Genomic DNA, 12,127 nt, shown 5'->3' with positions numbered 1-12,127 from the left:
TGCGCCTTGTGCTTTGCAGCCCAGTTGGTAGCCCGGGAAACTGCCTGGCCCCGGGACTAGAGAGAAAGGCCGGACCACGAAGAGACCTCCCCGCGGGGCTGCTTTAGCCCGGGGGTGCCAACTTGAATAAAATATTGGGGGGGGGGGAGTTAAGCCCCACCCCACAAAATCACATGATACGGCACAAGCATGACATTTGAATGGCAATGCCCATCAACTTGGGGTGGTGTTCAAATATTTTTTTTGGGGGGGGGGCGAAGGGACCTCAGCCCCAGGAACTGTTCCTATGCTTCAGCCACCGGCTTTCCCGGCTTCTCCTCCACCAGGCGGCAGCCGCTCGTCTCGGCCAGTCCCTTCCCCGCCCCTTGCTAGCAGGACTTTGTTTTACTTTCACAATCGCGGTCAGAAAGAGGTGAAGTTCCTTCTCGCCGAGGCGCTGCCCCCCGTGTTGGTTGAGCCTTGAGGGGCCATGGCGGGTAAGATCGCGCAAACTTTCCCCTTCTTTCCTTCTGCTAAAACGGGCGATCGGTCACTACGGAGGGAGGCAGCGTGGGGACCAGGCTGACTCCGCTTTGTCTTCCCCTCCCTCCCTCCCTCGGCATCCTCCAAAAGATGCTCACAGCAGGAAGGAAACTTGATCCGCTTGATCCCTTCCTTTCCAGGTCTGGCGAACGGCGGCGTTGCTCTCAGCCTGGACTGACAGCGCTCTCTCCCTCCTTCCCTCCCTCCTTCTCTCTCTCTCTTTGTGTGTGTTAACTGTTGAATAGTGGGTAGACATAGCAGACGACACAGCGATTTCTCCAAAGCAGCTCTTTATTTGTAAGCTGTCACAAAACTGAACAGCAAACAGCTCAGCCGGCCTGCTTTTATAGGCAGCTGGCTGTCAACATTGTAGCAACAACCACCCAGGGTTTCCCGCCTAAAATAACTGAAGTGGACCTGAGTGAAAACTACATACACAATACTCCTGGTGGCCAGGGTGAGAACTTCAATACATAACATTAACATTAACCTCTTCTTGCTTGTGCACCTTGCCCCGTGTTCCTGAAACACGTTGAGGGCGATGCTCTGCTAGGAAGGGACAGAAGCGCCACACGTGTCATTTTTTTCACTTTCTCATTTCTCCAGTCTTGGCTCACCCCATTTCCCCATACATTTTGCAAGTCAAAGCAAAAACGAAAAAAGCCTCTGCGTGAAAGTGCATTTCCTCCTAATATTTTCTGGGGTGTTGCAGCTGGCCAGGGTGGGCAATACTGTACTGGCTGGACCAGCAGTCTGATTCAGTATAATGCAGCCTACTTTTAAAATCAGCCGTTGATGTAGAGTCATGAGCAGGGGCATAGTGAGAGGGGGCAGGCGGGCTGTAGCCCTGATAGCATTGGGGGGGGCACAAACCAGCCCCCCCCCCAGTAGGGATTCTGCCCTTCCTGCTGCCAGGGGTCTCTGGAGCCAGGAGCCTTGCCTTGCCACTGCATCCTGTGCCCCCTCAATGAATGGCCACCCAACCAGCATTGGTGGGAGGATACACCCACCAAAGGCTGTATCAGCCAGCTGGTTCAGCCCATACGCAGGCGGGCAGGCAGCGCAAAATGGCCCCGTGAACCTTCTGTGCCCCAAGCCTGCCCAGTGGCTGTGTGAGTTAGCCTGGCATGGTGGTTTACCCTGGGGAGCTGCTGCCGGTCAGTGTAGACAGTACTGAGCTAGAGGGCCCTATGGGTCTCGCTTTATACGAGACAACTTCCTACGTTCCTGCACCTCGGGCCAATTTTTGTGAAACCTGATTTTCCTTGCAGATGAGAAGCTGGAGAAAATCCGCGCAGATTTTGTGACCAGTGCTAACGAGTCTCTCATCAGCCAGCTCCTCGATAGGCTTCTCCAGAAAAAAGTCCTGAACGAGGAGGAGGCGGATGAGGTGAAGTGCAAAGAGAAGAAGCAGGACCAGGCAAGAATCTTGATTGACCACGTGAGGAGGAAGGGGCACAAAGCCAGCCAGATCTTCATCCAGGCCCTCCAGTGCCAAGACAGCTTCTTGTTTGAAAAACTGATGCTTAAAGTCCCTCCGTCAGGTGCTTATTTAAATAACCAGTTTAGCAGTTCATAGAATTGTAGAGTTGGAAGGAACCCTGAGGGTCATCTAGTCCAACCCCCTGCAATGGAGGAATCTTTTTGCCCACAGACATCCCTGGGTGGGCTTGAACCACCAACCTCCTGGTTAACAACCAGACGCGTGAACCAACTGTGTCACGGATTTCTCTCCTTGTTTATGCAGATATTTAAATTTTAAGAACTACAGTCCAGCTAAGTTCAATTTAAATGCATTATTTAAACCAGCGGTTCCCAAACTGGGTGGCAGCGCCCCCTGGAGGGAGAGAGGATTACCCAGGGGGGCAATAAGAGACAAGGGGGCAGCAAGGGGGAGACTAACAGACTTTGAAAAGGATCAACTGGGTCAAGTTTACCCATTTTGTTGAATTAATTAAATAGCTTTAATTGGATTTTGAATAAGTGCGCAATTGATGGTTACTGTTTGGCATTTTATTGCATTACTATCTAGTGGGTCATGTAAACTGCTCTCCTGCATAATGCTTTTCATAGGGTAGGAGGCATTGGGGATGAGTGTATGGAACTAAGGGGGGGGGTCCAAAACATTTGGGAGTCACTGTTTAAATAATAAATAATGTTGACCTGATTTATTGATTTGATGATGACATTTATACCTGACCCTTGAAGTCCAAAAGGCTCCTGGAGTCGCTTTCAAGGTCCCAGTTGAAAAAGGCATGATGCATGAGGAAAACGAGAGGAGGAGGGAGGAGGGGAAGAGCAACCTCACGCGCAAGTTCATGAACTTGCAGTTCATGCAGCTGGTGCACTGGCAGTTCTGGTTCTCTTGCCTTGGATAAAGGCCAGACATTCCCCCTTACAGCCACCCTCAAGTCCCATCTGTGCCCCAATTTTCTTAATGAGTCTGGCCAGTTTTGGGGTGGGGGAAACCGATGATCAATGTGGAAAGGAAACCTCAGCACAAGTGACATTTCCTTGTGGTCTTTTCCGTATAGCTCCTCGCTCTTAGGAATGCACCTCTACCTGTTGAACTATCGAGTCCCAGTCACACGTCTTCCCTATTTCAGTTGCTTGTGACACATCGTCTCATCCTATAGGTACTCCCTTTTATCCCCCCCCCCCACAGATGGGAGGCAGGAAGCAGCTCTGCATTCCCCCCCTCCAAAAAAAAACTCTCTAGCGTCACTGACAGGAAGAGGCTCCATCTGAGTCTTTGGTAGAAAATAAACCTTGGGAAATCAGCCTGGTGTTTAAGAGTGGGGGGTGGTGGTACTCAGACTGGACGTAAAAAAGCTTCCTATCTTTCTCCGTGCGTGCACGCACCTACGCACGCACACACACACACGTTTGGAACAAAAAACCAGGCAATGTCACACCAAAAATCGTGTTGTGGTCCACCATCTTGATCCAAACGTTTACAAAAACCACCTAGCTCCCACCTCAGGAGCTCTGATGTAGAGTTTGATGGCAATATCTTGAGAGGGGGCCAAATCCATAGAGAACAGATGGCCAAATAGACAAGCCACTTAAAAATGTATATAGTAGATTATTATTATTATCATCACTATTACTATAATCTATATTATTATAATTACTATTGCATTCTGTTCTCCTTCCAAAAGGAGCCAAATGATGTAACCAAATTCAGAATATTTACAGATACTTTCTGTGATCCTCAACAGCATCCAAAGGTTTAACCCGGTACCCAAATTTCTCTTGTCCCCAGGGCAACAGGCTCATTTGCCACGCCAGGAAGTCGGCCCAAGGGCTGCCGCCTCAGCAAAAGCAGCCCAGCTGCAGGAGACCAGCGATGGGCTCACGCTTTGCCCCCTGGACCTCTTTCAGAAAATACAAGCTGAGGAAAAGGATGAGGTGAGGAAGGACCAAGTGCGCAGTCACAATGAGGTGTGGGCAGACCTGGCTAAATCCAGGTGCCATTTCACTCCCTGCGCTCTTGCTGAAGGCGAGGGTTGTGGGTTGGGGGACTCAGGCCAGAGAGTTGAATGTGGCCCTTGAGGCCTCAGACTCTCCACAGGCCCCTAGACTATATGGAATTGGCGGAGATGACTGGCAGAATCCAGGACCAGGGAGAAGAGTTGGTGGAAGAAGATTGGAAGAAATTCAAAGATTATTTGCAGAAACATTGTAAAATTAATGAATGTTAAAATGATGTCGGATTGAAATGAAGCGGTCTTAGCAACAAGGTTAAAAAGAATATGTAAAAATGGATTGATAAGGGATGAAAATATAAAGTTATAATACGTTAAGATATAGAATTAAGATAAAAACAAAGAGGGTAAGGATTTGCTGAATTAACCATGTGAACTGGAAAACAAAAAAGGGAGGTGTGAGGAGGTCAGGGAAATAACTAAATGAAATTTAAGATATGAAAAGATTGATTTGTTTTTAACTGTTTTCTATTTATTTTTTCTGTATTTTGCATTTTTTCTATGTATTTTTGTATTTTTGTTTTTTTCTTTTTTTTATTCTGTAACTCTTTTCTCTTTGTAAAACTTTAATAAATATCTTTTTTAAAAAAACAGACTCTCCACAGGCCCCTCCTCTCACCTGCTCTGTGGCTCTCTTGAGTGCTTTGGCCTAGCTAGAAGTGTGATAAAGCTTCTTAACCCAGATTTCAATGAACTGACTTTTCTTCCTGGCAGATCTACCCGATCAAGGACAAAGAGACACGCACCCGACTGGCCTTGGTCATCTGCAACATTGATTTTGAGCACTGTAGCAAAAGGGAAGGAGCTGAGGTCGATCTGGCCCAGATGAAGCTTCTCCTGGAAGGACTGGGATACAGAGTGGAAACCGAGACCAACTTATGCTCACAAGTAGGTGGTTGTGGTGGTGGGGAGTTTTCCAAGGCGCTTTCAGTTTCCATCCTCCAAAAAGCCTGTTAACCTTCTCTTTACCCCAGAGGCCTCTTCCCTTTAAATCTTTAGGTTTCATTTCCCTTTAGCCATCAAACTTCCTTCCTGGAAACTCCCTGAAATTCCTGCTCAAAACAGCCTCCAAAACAGAAGCCAGACATTTTATAACAACCAAATAGCACAGCAGTTTCGTTCCTACACACACAGAGACACAAACCCTGAGGCCCGACGGAGTCAGAAACCTTGTGGTGATACGCAGAGCAGCCAGAACTGAGATGCAGAAAAAGCTTTGTAATACAGTGGAACCTTGGTTTTCAAGTGTTTTGGAACCCAAATGCTGAAAACCCAGAAGTGATTCCTTCTGTTTTCGAATGTGCCTCAGAAGTCGAATGGCTTCCGAGGTGTGTTTCTCCATGTTTTCAATGGATTTTGCCGACCGCCCATTGATCCTCAGTTTTCGAACATTTCGGAAGTTGAACAGTCTTCCGGAATGGATTACGTTTGAAAACCAAGGTTCCACTGTATATATTCTATTAATATATTCTAGTATGTCACAGAGCTGGAAAGTACCTTAGATACAACTCAGTCCAACCCCCTGTTCAATGCAGGATAAACATAGTAGAATAAGCACATTAGGTTCCCTGTGCTTAAATCCTGGCAGTGCGGTGTAGTGGTTAGAGTGTTGGACCTGGGGGAGAACCAGGGTTCAAATCCCCATTTGGCCTTGTAGCTCACTGGGTGACCTTAGGGGTCAGTCACTGCTTCTCAGCCTAATCTGCCTCACAGGGTTGTTGTGAGGATAAAATGGGGGCATGTGTGCCGCTTTGAACTCCTTGGAGGAAAGGAGGGGGGAGAGAGATATCGAAAACATACAACTAAATAAAAGAATAAATTTTCAATCCCACCTTTACTACTTCAGACATAAGGCAGGGATGATCAGTGTGGTGCATTAAAGATATTATCTCACTCCCAACTGCTGAGAGTTGGAGCCAAGCAAATCTGCAAGGCAGCCTTGGTCACTTCCCTGGACATGGGGGGGCGGGTTCGGGGAGTAGAAGCTGTTACGGAAAAGGAGCAATGCGGCAGCGAGCTGCAGCTGGCTGGAAAGCAAAACAGGAAGGGAATGTTGGGACTGTACCGTGGGCCAGATTTAGCTCAGAGTGTAATTTGACCTGTACAGGAAGTACAGGATACAGATAGGTAGCCGTGTTGGTCTGCCATAGTCAAAATAAAAAAATTCCTTCCAGTAGCACCTTAAAGACCAACTAAGTTAGTTCTTGGTATGAGCTAAAATAGACTGGAAAGAGAAGCTGCTGAATTGCAACTCATTACCAAACTTAGAACCATGGAGAGACCTGGTTTGAACAAAGACATTGGATTCTTATCCCATTATACATGACTAAGCCATTTCTCACCTTCTCATCCCTTGCCTTTTCCTGTAAGACCTATTACAGTCGTTAAGAGTCGTCAACAGGCTCATCTCAGCTATCTGCCAATCTCCCATTCCCACCACCCTTCTGAGTAATACCCCTCCCCACCTTCTCACTATATAGAAGGATCTGGCAACTTCTGTTTCAGTGTATCTGAAGAAGTGTGCATGCACACGAAAGCTCATACCAAGGACTAACTTAGTTGGACTTTAAGGTGCTACTGGAAGGAAGTACAGGAGGTGGAGTTTGTCTCTCTGCTGTTGGAGTTTGAAGAGAGCAGACGCATTTCTCTGTGATGCTGCAAAGACAGAAATAAAGGCATGTAAATACATTTCTGTCTATCTCTTTCCCCTCCCTGGGGGGAGCAGAGAGCAGGGAAGAGTGGTGTGTCCTTCTCACGCTGAGGAGGATCGCCGATCGTGACCTAGCCTGTATCCTGCTCGGGAATGCAGACAGGGAGGTCAACAGGAGATCGAGCCGGGTGCCTGGAGAGTGGAGTGGAGAGTTTCTCCTGATAAGGCTTGATTTCCCTTTTAGCTAAGCAAGCTGCCCTTTTGCTGCTGGCCCAACACCCCCTTCTCTCTGCTTGCAGGACATGGCCACGTGCTTAAAGAGCTTCGCAGCCCAGGAGGAACACAAGACGTCCGACAGCACCTTTGTGGTGCTCATGTCTCACGGCCTCCGGGAAGGCCTGTGTGGGGTGAAGCATAAGGACTCGTGCACAGATCTCCTCTCCGTGGACACTGTCTTCTCCACCTTCAACAACAAGAACTGCCCGGCTCTGAGGGGGAAGCCCAAGGTCATCGTCATCCAGGCCTGCCGTGGCGGTACGTGGGGGGTGTTGAACCCGGGATTCCCTCCGCCTGCCTGGGATGTAGCGCAAGGCACCTCTGTGGTTAAGCAGGAAGTAGTGGTGGTCTTTGGGACTGGTAGGGTGGAAGGTAGGGAGCCCAACAGTAGGGGGAGCCAGAGGCAATAATGAGCAGAGCCAATCCTTGATTGGCGGCCAGGAGGAAGGTGGTTGGCTGAGGGCAGACTGGGGTTGATGGGACAGCAGCATGTTTTCTCTAGCAGACCAATCCTGTTGGGGGGCACTGGCTGTTTTATTGGGTCCTGGTCAACAGGATCAAAAGAATTGCCCCTGATCAGCTAAATAGTTTGAGGATCTATACAACTTTGTAACATGCAGAAAGCAGCAGTCTCAGAGAAACCAAAGACTGGAACTGAGGGAAGTCGGGGGCGGGGGTGGGTGGGTTTTGTGTGGGAGGGTGGGGGGAGGGAGGGAAAATGGGGGGGGAACAAGGATGATATGTTTTTGGATAATATGTTTTGTTTTAATTTTGAATAAAAAAACATAGAAAAAGAAAAAGAAAGAATTGCCCCTGAATTAGTCAGTTTCTGTTTCCACATGCAGTAATGTGGGTAGGGGCTTGTATTAACTGGATTTAATTAATTTCTAGAATAAATAGCACCATTTCACTACAACAGGAAAATCAATGTAAGGAAGCCATTCTGAATCCCCCCCCCCCTCGTATAATGGGGAAGAGTAGTTGACAGATTCCGGGGCAATTCCTCACATGTCTCTCTGGTCTCAACTGAATGGTCGCCAATAAAAGGCGCAAAACCAGCAAACAGGAAGCTTTTGATTAAAGGCACAGCAGCCCTTCAGCACCTCAGCAGTGCTCCACGCTGCACAAGCCAACCCCGCAATTGCATTCTATCACAAATAAACCGCTGACAGGGCTGGTCTGCCCATGAGGCAAGATGGCAGGATCCACAGGGACAGCTGATCCAGCCTCCAGGGAATGTTTCGTCCACAGCTGCTGTCGCAGTGCCAAGGACAATTGCAGCAGGCTCCTTGGAGGCCCCCTTCCTTGGCAGCACCCCCCATGCCGTCTCCACAGCAGCCTTTTGGTAAATAGGAGGCACTGCGGTTCTCCCGCTTCCTGTTCCTGACGTAGATCTTCACTCCCCCCTTTTCCTGGTGGGGAGAGCACCGTTTTGTAGTTCACCTCAGAGGACCAGGTCTGAAAAAAGTTGGGGTGCGGTCAGAACATGGAAAACACTGGGAGATGACCTCAGGATTCCCTATGAAATTTGAGCAACAGGTGGTGATGATTCCAGAAAAGAGGGGTACTGTAGAGTCCTGACAGAGGCTCTTTCCTTTTGTTTCCTCAGTGAATAAAGGATTTGCATTTGTGAGCGACTCGGCAACACCTTCAGCCGCCCCCCTCAGCCCTGTCCAGTGGCAGGAAGAAGACTTTGAGAGCGATGCCATTCACAAAGTACACATGGAAATCGACTTCATCTGCCTCTATTCCACAACCCTAGGCAAGCGGCTCTGGTGGTCTTGTTTTTTAGTTTCATAAATACACTGCTTGATTGAAAAACAACACCTCTCACAGAGGTTTACAAAGAGTACAAAAAAATACAATTACCAAGAAGAAAAATTAAGAACAATAACTTAAATGCTTTTGAAGAGTTAAAATACCAAATAGACTAAAAACAGATGAAGCCCTGCATCAGCCTACTAAACACCTGGGTAGATTTGTCCAAACAAAAATGTTTTTAGCAGGTGCCAAAAAGAATACAGTGAAGGCAGCTGCCTGATTATCAAGAGGCAGGGAGTTCCAAAGTGGAGGTGCTGCCATACTAAAAGATCAACTTTTTACAAAGGGAAAACAAATATTATGTAGCACTTCTCTAACAGTGCCAGTTCCATCAAAGCAGTGGAGTGGGCAGATAATGGGGTAAGGTGATTTTGTAGGTAAACTGGTCGCAAGTTATCATCTAGCCCTGTTCATTGGCAACTGGATAAGCTGCCCTGGTCAGCCTCAGATGCTGTGTTAGCATTAACCACCCAGAGTTGCCGGCTGACAACTCTTAGTAAAATGAGGAACTGAGATAAACCAACAGTTCAGAGATTCACCTAGCCCTAAGTGTCATACGTTCATGTTTCCTCAACAGGTAATGTATCCTGGAGAAGCCCCCGAGATGGATCTCTCTTCATCACACAGCTGATCAAAGATTTCAAGGAACATGCCTGGAACTGCAACCTGGAAGAGATCTTCAGAAAGGTATGCCCTGCTAAGGCCGTGTCCTGCTCTGACCCCAGGCAAGGCAAAGCTCCCTCTTCAGGGCTCAAGCCGGAAAGCAAAGCTCTGGTGTTGCTTCCGCCTTTCTCAATTCTTATTTTTCAGCCAGCCTTAATTAATTCTTATTTAATGTAAAATAAATAAACTAGTCTTTTTGCAAGAGTGCATGGAAGTTCTAGGAGCTAGTCCTTTCTCCAGCTGGACAGGGATACTATTCCCCCCCCCCTTTTCATTTCTTTATTATTATTGTTTTGGAGGAATGACCTGCTGTGAACTCTCTCCACCTCTGCATTGCAGGTCATGAAGTTCTTTGAAAATAAACCGTACCAGATGCCCTCCAAGGACCGAACCACCCTGACCAAAAAGTTCTACCTTTTCCCGGGGCACTAAAACTTGAGTAAGTGCCTCTGCTTCCCCTCTTGCTAACTGGATTTGTCAGGGTGTGTGTGTGTGTTGGGGCAACAGTGTGAGGGACAGGCAAGTCTGGAGGCTTATTAGCCAGTATGGTGTAGTGGTTAGAGTGTTTGTCCTGGACCTGGGAGATCCGGGTTCAAATCCCCACTCCACCAAGAAGCTCACTGGGTGACCTTGGGCCAGTTGCTGTCTCTTACTTAGCCTATCCTACCTCACAGGGTTGTTGTGGGACTAAAATGGGGAGAACTTTGTATGCCTTGGAGGAATGGTGGGGTATAAATGTAGAACTGAATAAAACCAAGTAAGAAACATTTCTGTAGTGTAGCGAAGAGGCAAAGGCTGTCTTCCTGACCCTATTTACCTAGGAGCAAGACTCATTGTATTCAAAAGGATTAACATCTGAGTGGGCCTTGTAGGATTGTGCTGTGCGCTACATAGCAGGGGGTCCCCAGTTCTAGTCTCTGCCCTGACATAATTTGGTATATTTAGCCAAGCCCCTCTATCTCAGTCTCAGGAGTCCCCATGGGAGGATATAACACTGGCCTACTTTGCAGGGTTGTTGTGACCACACAGGGCTGCTGAGCACCTGGAATCACCTGACAAATGTTGAGCCCTCTGTATTATTGTGGAGAATGGCTGCAGAACATCAGGAGGCGTTCCTCAACTTCCCTTTCTTCTCTCTCCTGCAGGCGAAGGGGTAGCATTCTGAACTGAGTCCCTCCCGGCTCCTGTGGACAATCATATACAGTGGAACCTCGGTTTTCGAACGTAATCTGTTCCGGAAATCCGTTTGACTTCTGAAATGTTCAAAAACCAAGGATCAAAGGGCTGCCAGCAAGTTCAGTGGGGAAAATTGAAAAATGCGTCTGTTTGACTTCTGAGGAGCGTTTGAAAATGAAAGTGTTAGAGGTATCGGGTGGTTGCTTGAGAGCAATCAGGCAATATGCCTCAATAGTCTGTTCTAAAGCTTTCTTATTTGTAGTAAAAACCTTTAGAATGCAAGAGCACCTCTATTCCATGTCTTGCTCATTCACTGGCAGAATCTGAGCATGGGCGGTCCTTAAATCTTCCCCAGCAGAGTAGTTTCTTGACCCCCAGTCTGCACCTCCCCTCTCTGCACGGAAGCTTACTGTGCAAGGAAGGCCTGGGTAAAGGGGGACCTCCCTCCTCCCCGCTTTGCTCAGGCAAGGTGTCCTGGCACCGCCTTGCATCCTCCGAGCCCTGCATCTCCTCCCCACTAGAGGCGTGGCTTCCTTCCTCCGCTGAGGAAGTGCTGCTTCCCACGATCTTTGGGGGCTCTCTGTAATCCATCCGCCTTTTCCCCTCTTGCTCCTGAGCCGATGGCAATTCCCTGACATGAAGCATTCACTTATGAGTTTTTGGCGTTCAGCTTCTAAAGCGTTTGGCAGCCAAGATGTCCGAAAACAGAGGTTGGACTGTATTTGCAAGTTCTGACTGCAGCATTGCTTAACCTCATCTTCGAACACCTTCCTTCCACCTCCCAACTCTCTTATTGCAGCACATCCTTGATCATGATCTCTCTCTGCACTTGAGAGATGCCACCTCTTCTCATCCCTCCTCACAGATTGAAGAAGAGCCATGCAGCTGAATCAGACCAAAGGGACTAGCCCAGCACCCACAACCAACCAGATGTCTCTTCTGGGAAGCCCCAAAGCTGGAGATAACTGCAGCAGCCACACTCTTCTCACTTGTGATTCCCAGCAACTGGTATTATTCAGAGACATACTACCTCTGACAGAATTGTTTCGCAAATATTTTTTTTTAAAAGAATATTGTAACACGATGATCAGTGAACCTGCTTTTCCTGTGCCAGCATCTCCTACTTCCCATGCACATGATCCAAAATAAATGCATATTCTTCCCCCTTTCCCTCTTCTCCTTCCATTGCCACCTCTTTCCGGAGTTGTTGCAGGGGAAGGGACTTGTCCTCTAGTGGAAAGCACCTTAGATAATTGTGGTGGATCCTATTTTCAAAGTTGGTAGGGCTGCAACGAGAGAGTGACCCTCAAACATTCATTGTGGGAGTGTGAAACACGTACTGGGTTTTGAGAAAGCATTTTTGATGTGGTTCCTAATGTTACGAGTCCATCATAGAACCCAGATCCGGCTCTGGCCCTTCTGTCATGTCACACAGATCTAGACTGTCCCCTTATATCCATAAGGACCTCCTTGCCTTGCTGCCTGTTTTAGAAATCGCCTCACAAGTTAATTGTGATCCTTTTGACCAGGT

General features: G+C 47.9%; 1 protein-coding gene across 1 annotated transcript; it reads left to right on the top strand.

The window, feature by feature from the left end:
• Positions 1 to 259: 259 nt before the first annotated feature.
• LOC114585476 (caspase-1-like) lies at positions 260 to 11,766 on the top strand. The gene is made up of 9 exons (XM_028708190.2): positions 260 to 476; positions 1,794 to 2,066; positions 3,788 to 3,933; positions 4,725 to 4,898; positions 6,960 to 7,194; positions 8,546 to 8,698; positions 9,335 to 9,444; positions 9,760 to 9,859; positions 10,566 to 11,766. Exons 1-8 carry the CDS (start codon positions 470 to 472, stop codon positions 9,850 to 9,852), a joined length of 1,191 nt encoding a protein of 396 aa, XP_028564023.2. The 5' UTR covers positions 260 to 469; the 3' UTR covers positions 9,853 to 9,859; positions 10,566 to 11,766.
• The last annotated feature ends 361 nt before the right edge of the window (positions 11,767 to 12,127 follow it).

Source organism: Podarcis muralis, chromosome 15 (genome assembly GCF_964188315.1).
Source record: "Podarcis muralis chromosome 15, rPodMur119.hap1.1, whole genome shotgun sequence".
Lineage (NCBI taxonomy): Eukaryota > Metazoa > Chordata > Lepidosauria > Squamata > Lacertidae > Podarcis > Podarcis muralis.
This window is presented reverse-complemented; position numbering and strand designations above follow the sequence as displayed.

Excerpts from the sequence above, each read along its gene's own strand:
- LOC114585476 (XM_028708190.2), top strand. Across the intron at positions 2,067-3,787 it reads GCTTAAAGTCCCTCCGTCAG|GGCAACAGGCTCATTTGCCA; the intron begins GTGCTTATTTAA and ends TCTTGTCCCCAG. Across the intron at positions 9,445-9,759 it reads TGGAAGAGATCTTCAGAAAG|GTCATGAAGTTCTTTGAAAA; the intron begins GTATGCCCTGCT and ends TCTGCATTGCAG.